The sequence below is a fragment of the Phalacrocorax carbo genome, chromosome 1 (assembly GCF_963921805.1).
Source record: "Phalacrocorax carbo chromosome 1, bPhaCar2.1, whole genome shotgun sequence".
In the NCBI taxonomy this organism is placed as follows: Eukaryota; Metazoa; Chordata; class Aves; order Suliformes; family Phalacrocoracidae; genus Phalacrocorax; species Phalacrocorax carbo.
Genome location: NC_087513.1, coordinates 198,021,405 through 198,042,085, shown reverse-complemented (window position 1 = coordinate 198,042,085; position 20,681 = coordinate 198,021,405). Strand labels below are relative to the sequence as shown.

The 20,681-nt window shown below is 45.2% G+C and overlaps 1 protein-coding gene across 1 annotated transcript; it reads left to right on the top strand.

The window, feature by feature from the left end:
* Window positions 1-15,928: 15,928 nt before the first annotated feature.
* Window positions 15,929-19,762, top strand: SAP18 (Sin3A associated protein 18). The gene is made up of 4 exons (XM_064441158.1): window positions 15,929-16,086; window positions 16,263-16,372; window positions 18,399-18,521; window positions 19,268-19,762. The coding sequence occupies exons 1-4, from the start codon at window positions 16,015-16,017 to the stop codon at window positions 19,422-19,424; spliced, it is 462 nt and encodes a 153-aa protein (XP_064297228.1). The 5' UTR covers window positions 15,929-16,014; the 3' UTR covers window positions 19,425-19,762.
* Window positions 19,763-20,681: the final 919 nt, after the last annotated feature.

Below are 20,681 nucleotides of genomic sequence, written 5' to 3'. Positions count from 1 at the left end.
AGCGATATGGGTGTGCAAATTAGAAGTTACTTTTTAAGGAGCCTTGTGCAATGTTGCGAAATGCAAGCAAAGACCGTGTTTGTGTGCCATAAGTGTTTTCTTGGCCACTTGGAATTTCCCAGTTACTGCTGTTCTTTACTTCATCTGCATTTGAAACATCATGGTAAATTCTCGTCTCATCAAACAAGAGGAGCGTGTGCACAGAGTGGGTGACACCAAACGGCAGTAGTGGTGTAGTTGGAGTTGTTTGTCTGGTGGCCCCTGAAATGTGGCACTGCTGATCGTGCCACCCTTCTCCCCAGCGCACCCAATCATTTCTGCCGGCACTTTTCTAGTGGGGAAGTGATTTTCTCTTCTGTCTGTGACTGTCCAATTTCATATTCCTGTGGGTTTTAAAATGTATTTTCCTGAAGCCCTTGCTGCTACCACTTACTAATTCTGCCTCAAATTGATTTTTTTTCCCAATATAAAAGCATCAGTTCTCTCTAAATCCACTTTCAGTACTTCCTCTGTTTTTTTCTGCATTTGGGGAGGTTTTTTCTCTTCTTTCATTTTATTTCACATAACTGGTCTCTCATTAAAGGCCTAATCTGAAGCTTTCAGATTCTGTCTCAGTATCTTCTTCTTGAAGTGGCCCTTGCTTTTCTGTCACCATGGCTACAATTCTTCTCTGAGCTCTGGCCATTACTTGCTTCAGCTACTGTAATTCGCTGACAGCTACTCTTCAGGCTCTTCTGTACTCCCTTTAGCCTGACCAAAAGGTTGTTGATCTACATTCTCCTCCCCGACACTTGAAGGATACCATCTTGTTTCTTAATCTTGTCATTGGCTCCCTGCCTCCTCAGTCTTCAGAGGCTTCCTCTCCTTTTCCCTTGTTCCTTCTCTTGCTTCCTGTGTGCCTCCCGATGTCCTCCTGCCACAATACCTCCTGTCTCCGCCCAGCCTCTGTTCTGTAGCCTGCCTTTATTTTGGTAGCTGCATGAGCTGAAGTAATAGCAATTTTACAGGGAGGAGAACTCATGCACAGATTCCTTGACTCCTAAAGGTCATCTGTGAGGTCCATGACAGATTAGAAAAGAAACTCCAGTGTTTCTGAGTGGCAGCCAGGCACTCAGCCCCAGGACTCACCATCTCCAGATCTGTCCTTCAGATCTCCTCCCCGGGTGATTCTTGGTCTTGGTAGGATCCATTTTTTCCAACAAGACAGTTGCCTCGTGGTTTTCCTTGACCATGTTTGACTCTGAACTCTTTGGGAATGAGAGTAGTGGCTTTTTGCAAAGTATTTGCAAAGCACCCAGTTCATCTTTATAGTGCCATATAAATCCTTACGCCATCGTAATTATAGTAGCCAGTGGCTCAGACGTGATGTACTGTACTTGGGGAGGAAGCAGACAGATTTCTGTGCGTCACACAGGGGAAAGCGACAGACTGTGTTTGCTCGTTAATTAAAACATTTCAGTGACTTTAGCTTGAGCAATATAAAACTGCCTCGGATAGCCAAAATATGCCTCAATTAAGATTTCAGATAAGATCTCCTGCCAGAACAGAGAAGATGCCCTGGTAACAGTGACGGTCAGGGCAAAGCGCTGGCTCGGAAGCATGGGAACAGAAAGCACAACCCTGTCTGTCCCCTCACCATCTGGACCTTAAGGGACAAATATTCCCAGAAAACTCTTTATGTCTTAAAGGATGAAAAATATCCATCGTTCTTCTGCATTTATTGATGCAGCGGGTTCAAAGGCCCTTGGCCCTCCTTCTACTAAATTAACACAGCATTGAGTGGGATAATGATTGCTTCTGTCCTGAACCAGGAGCATTCCTACAGGGCCAGAGGCTGTTAATCCCACGTAGCACCCAACTGACTCTTTGACTGTCTTTTTTCATAATTAATCAACTGGGTAAAGCATGGATCAGCGTTGGCCCACATCGTTATACCCAGCCTCACCAGAACCAGAGCCAGTGAGTGAATATCAAATACATTTACTGAGGTTGTACTTTTACTGAATAATTTACCATGAAGGCAAAAAAGTGCCAGAATGATCGATACTGACATCAGGTTGCCCAGAGAATCTGTGGAGCCTCCATCTGTGAAGATGTGCAAAATCTGACTGGACGCGGTCCTGGGCAATCTGCTGTAGCTGACCCCGCTTGGACAGGGGTTTGCACTAGATCACCTCGAGAGGTCCCTTCCAGCCTCAGGTATTCTGTGATTCTGTGAGCTGGGCCCTACCAGGTTTGTATCACCTACACCCAGATGTTCATCCCAGGCAGCAAAGAGAACTCCTACATGGGATGCAAAGCCCTTTGTCTGAAACCAGGGCAGGGTGGGGGGAGGAGGACCCCTATTCATCCTGTAATGAAAGTTCAGCTGGAGAATTGTTCTTTTCCTAACCTTATTCTCCTATTCACATTTTTGATGACTAACACTTGGGAACCCAGAGTACAACAGGCTGAATTTATTCATAGTCCGAGCATTATGAAAGCGCCCTCTGAGGCAGTTTCCTCTCAGGCTGCCACACCATTGAAGGCAGCCCTGACCTTCGGGGACCACCCTCTTCAGGAATGGAGGGTTATTCAGCCTGCATCCTGTTTGAGAACCACCCGCCCCTCCTGAGCGGCCGGCTCACTGCTGGAGCGGGGGCTTGACCATTTGTTTCACAGGGTTCCCGCTGTGGAGCAGCACTCCTGAAGCGACCAGTTGTGAGTTTGTGACCCACTCTTCCTGGTGCTGGGTCAGAACTGAGCTCCCTCTGGGTGTATGCAGCTCAGGCAAGACTGATCCCACAAACTTGCAGATAGAGGTGTCAGCAACTTGGCTGGCATCAGAAGGAAAACACACCCTTGGGGTATAGCCTGGCGTATCATTTAACTTCAGCTGAATACATGTAGGAAGCAGCGATCTGGCTCCCCCTAATCCTTATTCAAGATAAGCCTTTGAAGTCCATGTATACTGCAGGCAGGGCCAGCTTGGAAAGTTTGCCAAGTCGGTGAAACATTTTGACAGCAACTGCTTTCCTTTTCCCCAAAACAACAACTGGCTCTTGTTCTGCTTATTTTAATCCTGAAAAAAACCTTCATCACATTTCCGTCTTGCTCTGCATTACTGTGAGAGAACACCATTGCTACCACGATTTCTCCCATGCATGAATACACAGGCTTATTGCTTACAAATCTTCCTTTTCCCAGTGCTCAGCCCCATTGGGTTTAAAGTAGTGTCTGTCCTGGGTTTCATGCCAGTCCCAGCCTGAGGCTGGAGAAAGACAGAGCAGGTTGCAGAGCAGAGAACAGACTGCGCTTGCCATTCTTTGTGCTGGGGAGAGTCAAACCAGTCCTTCGTTGTGGGATATCACAGGAATGTAAGGCTGGGAAGGATCTAGTTTAGGCTGTGCCAATTCATTATGGCAGATTTTTGTCTAGTCTTAAAAACTCCAGTGCAAAGATTCCCCATATTTCCCCTTGGCAGCTTGGTGCAGTGTTTCATGTCATGTTGGAGGCTATGACTCGAGGCTACCCTGTGTCCAGATTTGCTAGGTGTTTTTCTGCCCAGAAAAATTGCCTGTGCAGATTTGTGAGGACTGTCTGTATCATAGCTTGGATAGGAAGGCTACACATGTGGAAAACCCGGACGTATCTGCAGGACCTGCACTGACCTATTGCACAATTTGTGCGCAGGAAACCGGACCAGGAAGCACTGATCTTATTCTATGTACGGGATGCAGTTGCTTGGTGAATACCCAGTAAATTCGGTGTCCCAAACGTGTGGGATTTACTACATATAAGTAACATCTCTGATTACAGAATCAGAGAAGTAGTACTGGATTTACTGTGTAGGCACTGCAGAACATGACAGAAGCAGGCAACATACTGAAACTATGATCCTGAAGACACGCAACAGCAACTGTGTGATGCCAGGGTATTGGACACTGACACTGCTGCAGCATCTTGGGTCCTGCTTTGAGTCACACTCATCCTTTGTGGCCTAGCCCAGCTCTCCTGGGCCTCTACATTCTCATTCTTCCCCAATTATTATTTTCCCCCATATTAGGCTCTCTAAGTGAACATATATTTTGGGGGGATTCCCTGGACAGAAGCACAGCAGCCCTTTGCTGGCTGCAGGGTGTGACACACTCACGCTTATCTTCAGCATCCTGAGGTGCTACTGCCTCATGCCCTGCTGCAGCCCCAGTGCTGCCCTGCAGGTGTGGGGTGGCAGAGCACTGGGGTGAAAAATGGGGGGAAATCAAAATGTACCAAGTGAGAAACACAGAAGTAACATGTAATCTTGGGGAGCAGTACTTCCCTTCTTGTCTTCCACCACTCCTCCCAGTCACGATTTTACACCAAGGCACAGTTGTTTGCATGACCACAGGGTGACCTAGAACCTGACCTAGAAGCAGGGGGATTCCACGCTAAATAATGTTTTGGGTTTTGCTTGGGTTATTTTCACTTCAGCCAACAAGCAGTTGTGCTGGTCTGACTGAAGGTGCCATCCGACTGTCTCTAAGCAGAAGTGACCAGCAGGGCCAAATGTGCCTTAGGTTGGTGCTGTGCTGAAGACCATGGCCAAGGTGGCACAGCAGCCGCAGGGATGCCTGGCCAGCTTCATCGTTCCCCCTCCACCACATCCACTTCCCCTTGTCATCCCCTCCACTGCTGCTTGGGTATGTCGTGCAGTGCCGTGGGTGGCTGTTGGGTAAACTGGCCTGGGGAACTGATCCAACTGAAACATAACCCACCAGAATAAAACCAAAAACCCACCATTTTCAGTGCCACCCCTTCCTCAGCAAGGTCCACTGCATGGGTGGAGAGGAGCAGCTACGGGACAGCTTGGTTCCCCTGTGCTGCTGCCAAAGAAGACTCCATGATCCTCAGCCTTTGTCACAGGAAGCTACAGCCTGAACACAGGCAGTTTCCTCACACTTAAATTAACTGTATTCTCATATTTTGTTTCTCAGCACAATCTTCCATTTTGAAGGGAAGGGTGATAATTTTTTATTGAAATTTCACATTGTTTTGTTAGCAAATAAACTCATGTTTGACACAACATCCGCCATGTCTGCCAGATCACCAGGGTTTTCTTTCTTTTCCCTGGCTCTTTTCCCCCTTGGCTTTTTTTTCCCCTTCCAGTATTCTCTTAATTTAGACTGGACCCTCCTGTAACAGCAAGTCAGTGACTTGCTTTGGGCAAAACAATTTGTACACTAGATTTATTGTCTTCCTGCTTGGATGTCCATCTTGTAATGCCTTCCGCATCCAAGCCCATCCAAGTTTCTTTCTTTCTTTTTTCCTCTTTACTTTGAGCTTAGTGTTTTGAAGGAAGTTGATCAAACTGAGCATTCTTGTGAATATGAGCTTGGTTGCCAAGAATGTAAGTGATTCATCCCCCTGTAAGGAAAAGTGCTGGCAATAAAACATTCCCCATTCCTCTTTTTTACATGCAAAATACTGTTACTGCTCGAAACAAGCAAATCTTTTTAGTCAGAACAAAGTGTTACGCTATTAATTGCACAACAACTAGAATTCTTAAAATACCTTTAAGCTCTATTCTTAGAAGGAAATACTACCAGCAGAGGCTTTGGAAGCAATGAGATGTAAATTACAAGCACTAGTAAAGCACAATGAAATGGTACCTTGCCTCATATCCTTCATATTGTTACCTTACCCTCAGCAGGACCAAATTCCAGCAGTTTTTCGTTTGCGCTTTGTGTCATGGATATTTCAAGAACGCTCCAGGGAAATGCAAAATAATTCTAGCGGAGAAACATGTTATTTACTTGAATGAGGACAGCGCAGGTGCTGAACGGTCTCTTCACTGAGGGGAGTTTAACGTCCCAGTTTGTCCCCTATGGTGGTGCTGGCATGGCAGGACAGGCACATGCCTCGGTGCCACTTAGCAAACACCCCAGGGACCTTCCACAGCCACACTCCCTGTGCAGGAACACCCCCGCCTGCACCGTGCCTGTCTCACCCCTCTTCCGCTACGGCGCTCCAGCGAGCAAAGGTTTTTGCACATCCGTCAAACAGAGAGCCTGACATTCTGCACACTCCTCCCCAAGAAGTCAGAGGGCTTGTTTATAGTTGGAAGTAAAAACCAGGTAGTTTGGTATTAAATATGTGTTGTTACAGATGGGAAAGCAGGATTCATTGTTTCTGGGAATCAGTCTTTAAAGGCTATGGTATTAGTAGAAGACTGCATTGCACTTTGTCATAGCTTTAGCTTTGCTCCTGGCTGGGCCAGGAAATGGTGTGCACGAAGTATCATTTCCCACATTTCAGCAGCGTCCCCGCAGCCTTGCTTGTGCTCCATCAGTGACACACAAGTACGACAAATAACACTTTTACCTGACATTTTTCAAACCTATCAAGGACCAGCTGCTTTCAAGTACCTTTTACCATCTATTAATAATCTCTGCCAGCTAGCCTCTGATAAAGCCATTCACAACCCTGATCCTGATGGCCAGGGTCATGGGATTGCTGTCCCGGCAAGAAACCAGGACTCACACAAGCAGCCTGAAGACACTGGAAAATCTCCCACAGCTCAGCTGTCAGCATCCAGTGTGTGCAGAGCTAAAGGAGCTGTACAACTCACATGCCAGAGCCAGCTGGAGGGTATGTTTCAGTGCCCTCAGAAGTAGGTGCACAGCCCATTCGCGGTGGTCTTCCACCATGGACACCACCAAAAATTACCGACTTAAGAAAACTGCTCAAAGAACGTGGGATGAAAAGATGCTCATCCAAATCCAGGCATCCCCGAGCGCAAGATGGAGTGAGAACTTCGCCATGACTGACCAAAGGTTTCATCTGCCATCTAAACATAAAATCATGAAAAATGCGTAATGTCTTTCTATGCCAAATAATTTGCATCCACTGATCATAGTTCAAAGAACTGCAAGCTATATTAACACAAATACACAAATATTCCCCCTTTGCTTGCAGCCCAAGATGGAGGAACACTCATGAATCTCTTATTCTGACAAGTCTTCATGGTTTCGAATCAGAAACCAATTAATAACTTCTACAGTGTATCTTTTAATCTTTGGACTTGGCTAAAATCCTTTCTAAGTCTCCTTCATGTTTGACTATGGTACTTCAACAGCATTTTAAGACCTGGCCCATACATCAGATTTGTATGTAAGAATTTAGCAGTAACTGTGCCCTGTGTTCTAAATATTTCACTTTTATATTTTCAAAACATTGTGCTTAGCTAATTGTTCATCTACTAACAGGCAGGGAATCTATCTGTACCTCTAGTAATAGAATTTTTGCAATTCCTGTATTTGAGAGTTTTACCTCCTTTCTTGTAAGGTGTCTTTTTTCTAGTATTTGGTTCGTTGAAAAATCTGAGATCTCTTTTTTTTAAAGGTAACATTAAGTGATAATCATCTTTTAAAAATCTGAACACCTGCATTAAATTGGTGTTATCAGCTGGTAATTATTATGCCTTTGCATTCCTCAAGACCAAATAAAACACCAGAGCATAGTTTATATTGCCTCCTGATGAATAAATCTGATCTAAGAGGTGTGGAAGATCCATGTTTATTGCTCTTCTATGCCCTGAAGTTTTACAGAAATCAGTCTGAACTATTCTTAGCTTTGTAACAGGGCTAACAAAGCATAAAGCTGACTGTGAAGTAGTGTCAATCTAAGGTCTTTTTTTTCCCCCAATGCACTCATTTATTTTTCACAGTGCTGCACTTTCTTATACTTCTTGTGAACAAAAAAAAAAGAGCACTGTTCACAGCAATCTGAAATGTCAGTCTGTCACACCGTCATGTAAAATGTCACATAGTGAAAGCAGCAGGTTATGGACAGGCGTCATCTCCGGATTCCAACTGAACCACTGCAAGAGGATGCCCTTTATCACCATCCCCTCTGGCCCACTTTGGTGCCAGGAGAGCTATTTGTGTGAACCCCTCCTTGCCCATTCCAGGCAAGAGCAACCACATTATTGTAAACAATTAAAGTATGAAGTCTTTGCTAACCTGTTTCATTGTAGTAAGTCTGTGGGAAGCTTGTCATGACCAGCTCTGCAAAGAGAGCTGACAGGGAAGGAACAGCAAGAAATGTAAAAGCAGTGACATCTTCCCGCTAGCGCCCTGCCTGCAGTGCGCACCTCTGTCCGTGCCCTTATGATCACGCCTCTATAGCCCCAATGTGCCTCCATTACTCTGCAGCAGGACTTCATAGCTTTGCAACAACACGTCCTCAAAACCTCCCCAGCATCTTTTGCTATGTGTAAAATGAAATATAATACAGCTGATAACAACAGTCAGCAGTACATGCTGAGATTATCCTTTCCCACTCAAAGGAATAGGCATCCACACATTTTCTATCAACTTTTCTTTCAAAGCTATTGTGATCTGCGGAGCCGAAGTGATTCTGCCTTACATTATGCCTACAGGACATTCTGGTTTACTGGCACCACTCCTGCCACTATCGTTAAGATTATGTCAGCGTTTCCACTAAGCACTGTGTCTCTGAGGAGCTTACAGTAACCAAGCTGTCAGAATTCATTCTGGGCTCAAACTTCATATATAGCAAATTTCCAGTGATGGACATTTCCTTTCTTTAAAAAACATCAAGGTAATTGGTATTGTAATACATATGACATAGCATTCAGAAAAGAATTTGGTTTTATATTGCACTATTCAAATGTAGCAGGTGATTTATTGCAGCCAGAACATTTTGGTCGTAAGTGTCCACTCAGGAAAAAAAAAACCAACAAACCAAAATGTTACAGAATTGTGTTTTCTGACCTGCACATTGAGCCACAAAAAATATTTCTGTGATGTAGCTGGGCTGCCTCGAGATGCTGAGGCATTGTATTGTGCTTGACAAGGCTTGCCACGTGGAACTGCTTATTTTGGAGAAAAGTTTTGCTCGACTCTTTATGATGATGCTTCTGGAGGCAGGACATATATAACGGCTTTCATACATCAACCTTTGTTAGGAAGGATATGGCAGCGCTCTCATGAACCTTCTGCGGGGCTCTGTGAGGCCCAGAACAAGACCAAATAAAACATGACTCTCGCCATAGCTGACAAGAGAGGATTTATTTATCAACAGCTCCACTGTCGTTAAAGAATTGGTGTGAAATGAGATTCATGTTAAGACCCATCATCCTGGGGCAGAAAACATCGAGAAGTAAATATCTGTTCTAGGTGTGTGGGACCCATCTTTATGCATCTACTATTTTCAGCAGGAACTGTGTGTGCCACCGACTGGAAACTTCTAGAGATGTATGGCAAGCTGAAGAGCAGCATAACCAGGGAACTGTGTATAAAATATATGTACTTCGGTGTACTCGGTCAGATCTCTTGGAATTTCCTATTTTAGGAGAAAAAGCTTGAGTCTTTTAATATTATTCTTCCATAGGAAGGGAAAAGAACAGATATTTGGGGGAAGATACTGGAATAACCATCAACCTAATCTGTTAATGCTTATTCATGGAAATGTTCCCACCAAAGCACGAGCAGGACTGCATCCATCTGAAGGAGATACTCACCCCCTCCTCAGACTTCTGTGTCATGTTCAAGGAGGGGATCACATTAATCCAGGAAGCGGCCAGGGAAGGGATCTGTCTGCACAGGACACGCAGAAGACAATATTAAGGACACCTCTTGCAGATGATGATGTTGCGAGGGACATGCTGGCTTTGCCACATGGGGCTTTCGGAGGGCAGTGCTGTTGCCCTCAGAGCAGCCGGTGTGTGGGCTGCAGGTCAGGCAGCTTCCGTGAACACCAGGCAAACTGGTGGCAGCAACACCCACAACTGGGAAAAGGAACAGTGATGAAAGTAACCTTCACAGCGGGTTTCCCACTGCTACTGTCAGTAGTGGAGCTGCCCCAGTGAAGGAAAACTGGGAAACATAGCCGCCAGGGAGCGTAGGCAGGGGCCCATGCTGCTGACCTAGCTATCTGCAGTGAATTACAGGCTGACAAACTTCTGGTATCAGTTGTCCTTTCTATAATACACATCTCGTACACAATTTTTAAAATTTCCACTATTGCAATGACAACCCATTTATTCCTTCCTTACAGCATACAAACGTTTCTGTACTGAGGTAATTTAATACAAACAGTAGGGGGGAAATCAAGAATCTATGGTAGAGTATTACCCAAGTTATAAAAGCAGTTTATTACTCTATTGTGTGTCTAAAATTTCTGGAACATTGTAGCAGATGTATTTTATAGAGAAATGACAACACGTTTTAATGAAATCCAGGTTTAGATTCTGGCAACATTTTTTCCTTAATTTTATATTTTGTAACTGAGTCTACTACCCCACCAGGAAAAATCAATAGAATATTTAGCACATCTCACCATCACACCTCCACATGTATTTTTGTACAGAGAAGAAAATAACTCTACGTGACAGACCAGGACGTACTTTTTTCTTTTCTTGAAACTGAATTCTCTCTTCCTCTGCTGACAATTACAAGTTCCAGTCTGCTCTGGTCTCTTCCAGGTGAAATTCAAGCAGTCATTACAAATTTTGCTGGACCTCTCTTGCGTAACATGTATCCTATTGTTGATTCAGACTGCAAACCAGTTTTGTGCTGGGTTGGCCTGCAGTGCTGTGGAGCTGCCCCCCCACTGCCTCCTCTCACTGCTTGGGGGACGCGGGCACGGTCATATCCTGCACCCCTTATTGGTGCCAGGTCACATCCTGCACCCCTTATTAGTGCCTGCTGTGGGCAGCAACGCCCTGAGGAAAAAAAGAAGGAGCCCTGCTGTTCCCAGGTCCCTTGCCCAGGCCTGCCGCAGAGCACTGTAGCACTGTAGTCATCCTTCTGAACCCCTTGCACACCCAGATCCATCAGGTACCATTTGGCTGCCCACTGTTAGTTTGTCTCTGCTGACTGTGGATAAATCAGTTTTTGAAAAGGTTATAGTTTAGGCAAATATACTTGCTTCATGAGAACATTTCTCACATAGGAATAAGCATCTCTGCTAAATTATCTTTCTTTCTCAAAAGTAGGTGGATGCTGCAGGTTTTCAGACACGCTGCTGTAGGCGTTTAAAATTAAGAAAAAAATAATAGAAATGTGAGTAAAAACACTCATCTACCTAAAATATTGTTCTTGGAAACATTTTTTCTGAAACTCAAAAAACAGCATCCTGAGGATGCTCTTTCAGGAAACACCTGATGTGGAAAAGTTCCATCTGAATGGCAGAATTATAGCATTTGGCAACATCACAAACAACTGTAAACTGTAAACAGGGTCCTACACTGGCAAGTATGAGGCAGCTTGTTTACAAGGGACACCAGTGGCGCTGCCTTGAGAAGGGCACCTGGGTCCTGGAGCATGCACAAGGCTGTGCGGACTGACCGCTGCTCTGTCACCTTAACAGTTAAATAAAAATTTTGCAATATTGTATAATAGTAAATCTGATTTGAGACTTTGCTCACTAGGCTGGTTGTAAAGATGTTTGAAAGTTGACTGTGCTGTTGCCAGAACAGGGTAGTTGAACCTTCTACAATCAAGATAAAGACCAAGTCCTCTTGATCAAACGAGCTTTATGGGACACATGCACAACCACACAAAACTAAGGTGTGGTATGTAGTCCTGGTTAGGAGGGACTTACAAATGCAGCCAATAAGCTGGAAGTCCTTGGAGTCTTGGGAACCTGAACACAGCAAGCTGCAAAGAGTGAGGCTGATTCAGCTTCTTTGAACTGATAGTCAGTACATGCACAGGTTTGAGACGTTCAGAGTTCCTTGTTCTGGTCCTTTGTTACAATTTTTCTGCTTCCTTAGAGGTTTACCTCAATGGTTGATACCCCAGGTCTAGTTGCACCATTCCTTTCTGTACCTTCCCAAAGACACATTTTATTTACTATCATATTCTATCATCTATCATCTTACTATCGTGTTCTGCCTAGAAAGTTTTAATACAATACACAATATCAACTGGTCCTTTTGGTTTTCCCCTTTTAATCACAATTTGCAATGTTTAAGTTAAATTACTTCTGGGTTATTAAGTATTTCATAGGCCAACAGGCTACTTGACCCACAATGCTCTTCTCTAAATGGCTGTGGCAGCTTTGCCCAGTCCCGTATCCTAACAGCACCAACATGCCATCTCATTCACACCTCTCCTAGATGATCCGATAAACAATTAAAAGTTTGGTATTTAAATAACCACTTGAATAGGAATGTGTGTTAACAATTCTTAAAGAGGCAGTACACACTTCTGAGACCACTTGTCTCAGTTCTCTACAGCCATTCGTATCTGAAAACATTTGATTCGTATTTTGGGTGCCTACCTCCTTTACAACAGTAAAGGCTAGACGCTTGCACATGATTTTATTCTGCCCCACTGCTTCAGTGAGGAGCTTTCATTTCCTCTCTAGCATACACTACACATACATGTTCGCATATATATACGCTGATTGCTCAGAGCATGGCGTCCCTGGCAAGAAGTGGGACGCCTTTCCCCCAGAAACCTCAGAAAATGTGAAGGGAGGGTGAAGCCATCAACTGCCTCACTGCCACTGAAGGATCAGGCCCTATTCCCTTCCTGCTCTCTCCGTCTCCCAGCTACTCCTGGGCACGCACTTCCACCACTCATCTTGCGCCAGGTTTAGCAATCACAGAACCTGCTTAGAAAGTGTCAGATGCAACAAACAGACAGAAAACCAGCCCCCAACTGGATAGTTTTTTCTTCAATTATGGAATTTACCTATTCTTGGAAGCACCTAGGGAGGGCCACACCTGGGAGAAGGGAGGGAAAAAACCCTCACATGACAGTAAGGACAGGCTGCGGGGAGCTAAATCCCCCTCCTCTGAGCCAGCTGAGAGACTAATTCAGGCACACGTGGGACCTCTGCCTAAGAGGGTGGGAATCCAGTTTACCATGTTATGCCTCATTTAACAAGACAGCACTGTTTCCAGTAAAGCCTGCATCCCATGGCCCAGGTTACAGATCCCATAATTACATTTTCACTCCAAATAATTGACAACTTTCTCTTCCAAATACATAACATAAGAATCTAAGATCTTAGACTGAAAATAAATTGTGATTGTTAATACAGTTCATGAGTAATAAATTAAGTCATGCTTGAATTTACTTAAAACTCAAGCACACCAGGTCATTTTTCACATAAATAAAGCACTCAAAAAGTTCTAGCAGAAGGAACTACTTAGATTCATAATAGAACTGTGCTTTATTCGTTACAGCTGCTCCTTTATGATACCTGATCCTAGACATAAATTCCTTTGCTTTGCAAATGGCAGTTCACATACCGAGGAGCCCAAAGCGTGTATTATCAGGGCAGATATAATTAATTTTAGCAGTGTAATAAACTGTATCGTTGCCTGGGAAATCAAATCCTGCAAATGGCAGCAAGGCTGAGTCATTCCCTTTGGTAATAAAATGATGATATGCTATAACTTAATGTAGATTAAAAACTGTACAATGCTATCCAGGCTACCACAAAAGGAAGTTAATAAAAGCTGAGGGTGAACTCTAATAGGCTTCTGGTTCTCTTGTCTTGTATTAGGTGTGCCAGAAATCAACATTTTAAGCCAAATGCTGTTGGTTATATTAGAGGTGAACTGAGAGATCTTTTTGTTTGTTATATATAGTGTGGACTCATAACTCTTTTTTCTTCTTTATGATGTATACAGAAACCTCAGAGGTGAATATATTTTTATGATTTTTTTTTCCCTTGCTCAGGCTGAGAGAGTTGGGGTTGTTCAGCCTGGAGAAGAGAAGGCTGCGGGGAGACCTTATTGCGGCCTTTCAGTACTTAAAGGGGGACTGTAGGAAGGATGATGACAATCTCTTTAGCAAGGCCTGTTGTGACAGGACAAGGGGTGATGGTTTTACACTAGAGAAGGGTAGATTTAGACTGGATATAAGGAAAAAATTTTTTACAATGAGGGTGGTGAAACACTGGAACAGGTTGCCCAGACAGGTTGTGGAGGCCCCATCCCTGGAAAGTTTCAAGGTCAGGTTGGACGGGGCTCTGAGCAGCCTGATCTAGTTGGGGATGTCCCTGCTCACTGCAGAGGGGTTGGACTAGATGGCCTCTAAAGGTCCCTTCCAACCCAAACCATTCTATGATTCTGTATTTTTAAAATAAATAATACATTGGAAAGATAAATCTACAGCGTTTGGAAATGTGAAACCAAACCCTGACATCACCCGTAGAGCACAGGTATTTCAACCATTACAATATCTCATCAAGCATATGCTTTTTTCACGGTGCAGAATTTATTGTATTTATTTCTCTCTGACACTATACTTGAGAAAGCAACCCAGTGCAGACGTAAATTCACTGTGGATCTCCTTACTCAGAGAAGTACACTGTAGAACAGGGACCTGGAGATGCAGCTTTGGTGGCATGTAGTTCTGTGTTGTACTCTGCTCCAAGCATCAACAGAAAATTATTCGAGCAGTACAGGAACCCTATGACAATATAGCATCAAATAGAGCTTAATGGGATGGTTGAGGGACAGGAGCATGTCACATGAGGACAGGCTGAGAGAGCTGAGACCGTTCAGCCTTGGGAGAGACAGCTCCTATCACTGCATCTGGCAGGAGGGAGTAAAGACAGCCAGGCTTCTCAGCGGTGCCCAGTGACAGGAGAAGAGGCAACGGGCACATACCGAGATACCAGAAATTTAATTTAAATATAAGAAGAAAAATAAGCTGACTTTTATGTCTTTGGGTGAGGGCAACTGAGCACTGGAGCAGGCTGCCCAGAGAGGTCTCCATCCTTGGATGTACTCAAAACCCACCCAGACCTGGCCCTGAGCAACCTGCCCTGGCTGATGCTGCTTTGAGCAGGGGTTTGGACTAGGCAGTCTCTTCCAGAGCTCCCTGCCAGCCTCAGCAATTCTATCAGTCCCTTATTTTGTACCCGCAAGCATATACATTTCTGCATCGCTTTACAGAAGAATTTGTTTTACTCTTGAAATGAGAAATAAATTCACAGCACTTGAGGAAATAATGTAAATTCTGTGAAAACAAATGAACAGCCATTGATTCCAATATGAGTAACAACTCTCATCATTTAAAAAAAGTTCACAGCAGAAACACAGATCTCTCTCCTACTTATTCTGTAAGACACAACCACAGACTCAAATATAACCTAATATGAGGCTTTATTATCGGAAAAACAAGACTATAAAGGAAAGCATTTGATGTTTGCTCAATGTAATATTAAGGGAATCTAAATTCTAAATATCATTTACCCTTTTCTAACTTATTTTTATCTACTGCTAGTTACAGTGGTTGATAGTATTTACCTATGTTAGACATGTTTAAACTTGTCTCCAAAGAGAAAGAGGTGGCTTTTTTCCAAGAGACATCAGTACCAGTAGCTTATTAAAAGCTTTTCTAGGTATTAGAAAACACAGGCAACAAATAAGGGAATACGCAAGCATCACAGAACAAGGAGAGAAGCTGACAGCAGCGCATCCTAAACCCTGCCGCTGAGTCCGAAGCGTGCAATACTTTGCTCAAATCAGCAGCTCCATGCCAGACGTTTACAGGTTTTTGGAAGAATAACGTAAAACCCTGTGAGGCAACTCCCAAGCACCACGGTGCCCCACAGTAAGGCAGCCGCCAGACCTGGGTCCCCAGACCCGACTCAGGCAGCCCATTGTGGAACAGGAGCGGGAGCTGCCCTGCTCTGGCAGGTTCCCCTCAGCGGGCGGCAGGGACAGGCACCCCGGTAGCTACCCCGCTCCCGCGGGCGCCGGGCTGAGGGCCGCCCCGAGCAGGGCCGCCCCGCTTCCCCTCAGGCCCTCCCGAGAGCCGCCCCTTCGCCCGGTCCCCGCCCGCCCAGCCCCTCTCTCGGGCTCAGGTGACACCGCCCTCCTTCCTGCCTCCCCTCACACCTCTCCCGCCCTGCCCGCCCGCGCACGCGCCGCGAACGGCCTGAGCCGCGGCCTGCGCGCGCCCAGCCCGGTTCCGGCCCTCCCTCCCTGCCTGCTCTCGCGAGCTCCGCGGCGCTCGGCGGGACATCCGGGGCTGTTGGTTGTTTGTGCGGCGGGACAAGATGGCGGTGGAGTCGCGCGTCACGCAGGAGGAGATCAAGAAGGAGCCGGAGAAGCCGATCGACCGGGAGAAGGTGGCGGGGGTGGTGCCGTGAGCCCTCTACCGCCGCTTCTGGGCGCGGCAGGACGGGCACCGGGGGGCTGGCTGGGGCGGGGGGAAGGGTAGGGCGACGCCGTGAGGCCTCGGTGGGGGGTGGTTGGGGATGGCGAGGGGCGCCTCACCTCGCCTCACCCCCGCCTCGCTCCGCAGACGTGCCCGCTGCTGCTTCGCGTCTTCACCACCAACAACGGACGGCACCACCGCATGGACGAGTTCTCCCGCGGCAACGTGCCCTCCAGCGAGCTGCAGATCTACACCTGGTGAGTGGGGCGGGGGCGGCCCCGGCCCCTCCGCCCGGCCCTCGGGCGCGGAGGCCAGCGGGCCCGCGGGCGGCAGCTGCGGGCGCTGTCAGGGAGCTCGGCTGTCTTGAACTCCTCGTCTGGTACTTGGCTGCGAGGGGTAGCTCGACAGGCGCATGGAATCATTTAGGTTGGAAGAGACCTCTAAGATCACCAAGTCAATCCGTCAACCCAGCACCCCCATGCCTCATAAACCATGTCCCGAAGTGCTACATCTACACTTTTTTTGAACACCTCCAGGGATGGTGACTCCACCACCTCTCTGGGCAGCCTGTTCCAGTGCCTGACCATGCTTTCAGTAAAGAAATTTTTCCTAATATCCAATCTAAACTTCCCCTGGCACAGCTTGAGGCCATTTTCTCTCGTCCTATCGCTTGTTACTTGGGAGGAGAGACCGACACCCACCTCACTACATAGACCTCGTTTAAAGCAGGAAACGTGGGGAAGCTTTCCTGGGGGCAGTTGTGCTGCTCCGCTGTGGTGGCAGCTGCATGGGGAAAGCAGTTGCCACTGAAATAAATACAGCTCCTCTGACTGTAGACATGGGAGCTTAGACATGGCATGCATGGAAGCAGATCTTCAGCTAAGTGCTGGTTGCTGCACACTGAAACTTACTGTGGTTTAATTGCCCAATGACTGACGCACGCAGAGGCTTGTGTTGTGCATGTCTTTGGTTATCACAACACATCTGTTCAACACAGAGATTCTTCTTTAACTGATGCTTAAATTTTGTTCCAACAGCCCTGTTTTTTCAGTAGTTGTTCCAGAAAGCTTGAGCTGTTGTGTGAGTGGTGGTATGTTTTGATTCAGAGCCTCTTGAGGGTGGAGTAGTGTGTTTCTTTTTGTGTGGTCAGGTAGCAGTGCTCTAACAGAGAGGTGCTTTTTATTGCTTTCAAATTTAGTTTGGAGAACTGCTTTAGTCTGTGTTGTAAGCATGTTGGGTTTTGTTTATAATATCTTGAAGAATGCTTTTGAAAGTGAATTATGCTAGTTCGCAAATCTTGTTTTTACCTCACGGTGCCTGTTAGGGTTATAACTTGTATGTCATATGGTTGAATAAATCTATCTTTGTGACTAGTAAAATGCAGTTCTAATTTAGTTCTTAATGGGATTTATGGACTCGGTCCAGGCTGTTGATGGTGTCTGAGCTGTTTGCCATCTGCAGAAGTCAGAATGGGCATTGTCTGTTAACACACTGCTCCTTGGTTGCTCAAAGCTTGGAGTGATTGTTCAGTTTGTGTAATTAGAGCTGCTTTAGCTGTGATGATTGAGTCTTTTTGTTCTTGGCATTCTGGAAATCAGCTTTAGCCCTGGTCTGGTTGACAGCTGGGAAAAGGAGTGCTGCCTGTTAGGGCAGAAGTGGAAATCTTGATGGAAATAGAAAACTACTCATGATATATATATATATTTTTTTTATTTCTGCATTTCCTCTAGTATTCAGGAAGTTATTTTAACATAGACACTGACTTAGGGGAGAAAATGCTTATAGTATTCACTGTATAAACAACATTAATGCATTAAAAAAACAAACCCTGCTGTTTAAATAGTAACTCTCTTGAGAGACATGGAAGAGCAGATGTTGAAATGTATAGAGGGGTGAAGAGACTTGTCTAATATTGCAATAAATTAGAAGTTACTACAGCTAGAATCACATTCACATTAGACTGCGTTGTCTCCAGGGTAGAGTAAGTGGTAGATTCTCCCAGGTGTTACAATCCATAACTAGAGCAACTTCTTGTCACTTAATCATTAGACCAAAACATACTGTTTGGAATGCCATGTAGTTGTGAAACCAGTGGTCACTGTGTAGTTGAAATACAGGATCTTACCCATCTTCAGGTGTCAACAGAAATTATGCAAAGGTAAGGAAATGTGTGGTTAAGTTGTAGCAATATATTGATTCCACCTTAAATGGGTTTTGAGAAGCTTGTTTTATTGTTGTTGCTTTCAAGAACATGGACCGCTTTGGTTTGTTTGTTTAATCCAGGATGGATGCGACTCTGAAGGAGCTGACCAGCTTAGTGAAAGAAGTCTACCCAGAAGCACGGAAGAAGGGGACGCACTTCAATTTTGCGATTGTTTTTACAGATCTCAAGAGGCCTGGATATAGGTAAATGGCATTTCTTCTCTGGGTTAGAAGAATTGAGGCCCTGGAGCAGAGAATTATTTTTCATTAACACTGATTTTAAAGTTCAGAACCCACAAATCAAAATTCTAAAGTTCTTGATAACAGACTATATGATAACCACAGCAAACTCTGAATTTTGCTTGGCGACAGTCATTGTTAATGTGTTCCCAAAACAAATTGTTTTGGATTTTTCTGTTCCCAAAACAATGAACTTGTGTGCGTGAAGGCTTCAGTGGCTGTATTGGCATCCAGCCAGAACAGGGACCTACAGCCTGAGATAAAGCTTTGTTTCTGGTGTTACGAGGCGTGGTAGATCTTGTATGAGAGTGCATTTGCATTTTAACAGTGATCTTGTTGAAGGTATCCATTGTTCAAAACCGTATGGGCTAAGCTTTGTCAGCAACCTCTAGATAAATCCTGCTCCGTGATCTGCAGGGTCTTGTTCTCTCTGTGTCTGGAAGGGGGCAAGGGGTTCTCTCTAGTATTTAACTTCACATGGTAGCAGGTTCCCCTGCCCCTCTGCCCCATCAGGAGGATTTGGTGTAGCTTCTCTCGATGCACCTGGTACTGGAGGGAAAAACCCCCTGCACCCTATGTATGTAGTGAAATGCTAAATAGAGTGCAGTGTGTCACAGGGAGGTGGTCGTGAGCTGATACAGCTCCTGTTTTGGACATCTAGAGAGATTTGCCTCTGATAACTGCCTTGCCTTTTTCTCTCCTGTGTGCAGGGTGAAGGAGATCGGCAGTACCATGTCGGGCAGGAAGGGCACAGATGATTCCATGACATTGCAGTCTCAGAAATTCCAGATAGGAGACTACTTGGATATAGCAATCACTCCTCCGAATCGTGCACCGCCCCCATCAAGCCGCATGAGACCGTACTAAACTACGGCTTCTTTGTGTGATTACACCTTCTTTTTATTCCTACTTGCTGTTCTAAAGCAGGCTTTTTTTTTTTTGGCTTTTGTTGCTAAGCAAGAACACCTGATGACAAAGCTAAGCAGCATCAGAAATGACAGTTAACTTTTAAACCTTACCTTTTAGTTTGTTTAGAAGAAACGTGTCTTTAGCAGTGCCATCATCCTATCCCTGATTGTTAGAGTTTGAACAGTAAGTCAGTGTGTCCAGTGTTTCAAGATTTCTGTAAAATATGACCAGAAGGATTACAGTTGTTCTGTAGTTCTGTCTTGTCTGGAATAAAGATTGATGTTATTAATCTCTGATAGTGTGGTGGTGTTCGGTGTGGTTTTTTTTAAAGTGGATTTCTGCAGAGAAATTTGGAAGTTGGCTTTTAAGCAGAAGCTGAAATTGAAAGGAGGGCCAAAGCCTTTATCTGGTAACTTTTGGGCTTGTTAAGCAGAGGTAGATGGCCTGTCAGGCGCCTCACAGGGATTCCCTGTACAGGAGGATTTCTTAAACCACTTTTGGCTGAATTTTGGAGGATGAGCATGTGCACGGTGTGGTTGAAGGCAGGCAAACTCTGTTGTGCTCCCCGCTGAGGGAGTGTGGGGAGCCCAGGTGGGCCACTGCGGCTTCCAGGGGCTGCTCCATCTTGCACAGGCGATGCCAGTCCATGGGCAGGGCATGGTATCAGTGACACCAGCATATCCCAGGAGACTAAGGAGCTGCTGAGTGTATGTGAGGAAGATGTGGTTCAGCACATATGCACATCAGCCTTACCTGAGTTCTGAAGGCACTGGTGTCTTCAAGGTATAAAACTGTCTTTGAAGGTCTGGCTTTTCTTAGAACAGTGGTCTCCAAACTTTATTTTGATCGCACGCCCCTATCAGTAACAAATTTTTGAGTGCATGCTCCTGAAATTGTTTATAAAATACATACATCTATTACTCTACTAATATATTAGTTGCATTTTAAAACTAGACAAAAATAGGAATCTAAAAAGAAAGGTGAAATACTTTAATAAATACAATTGAAAAATATTTTTAATGGTACAAAACCCCATTTTCTTCCTTCACCCCACTTTTGCTTCTACCACTTTGGAGATTGTCCTGTCCTTAGCTTGTCTGGTGCACCCCACTTTGGAGACCACTGTCACAGCAGACGGGAGTGTCTGCAGAGTCCTGGTCAGAAGAAATCTAGTGTTTTCGGATCGAGGTGGGCTAATGTGCTCATTTCCTAATG

Excerpts from the sequence above, each read along its gene's own strand:
- SAP18 (XM_064441158.1), top strand. The coding sequence starts at position 16,015 with ATGGCGGTGGAGTCGCGCGTCACGCAGGAGGAGATCAAGAAGGAGCCG. Across the intron at positions 16,087-16,262 it reads AGCCGATCGACCGGGAGAAG|ACGTGCCCGCTGCTGCTTCG; the intron begins GTGGCGGGGGTG and ends CTCGCTCCGCAG. Across the intron at positions 16,373-18,398 it reads GAGCTGCAGATCTACACCTG|GATGGATGCGACTCTGAAGG; the intron begins GTGAGTGGGGCG and ends TGTTTAATCCAG.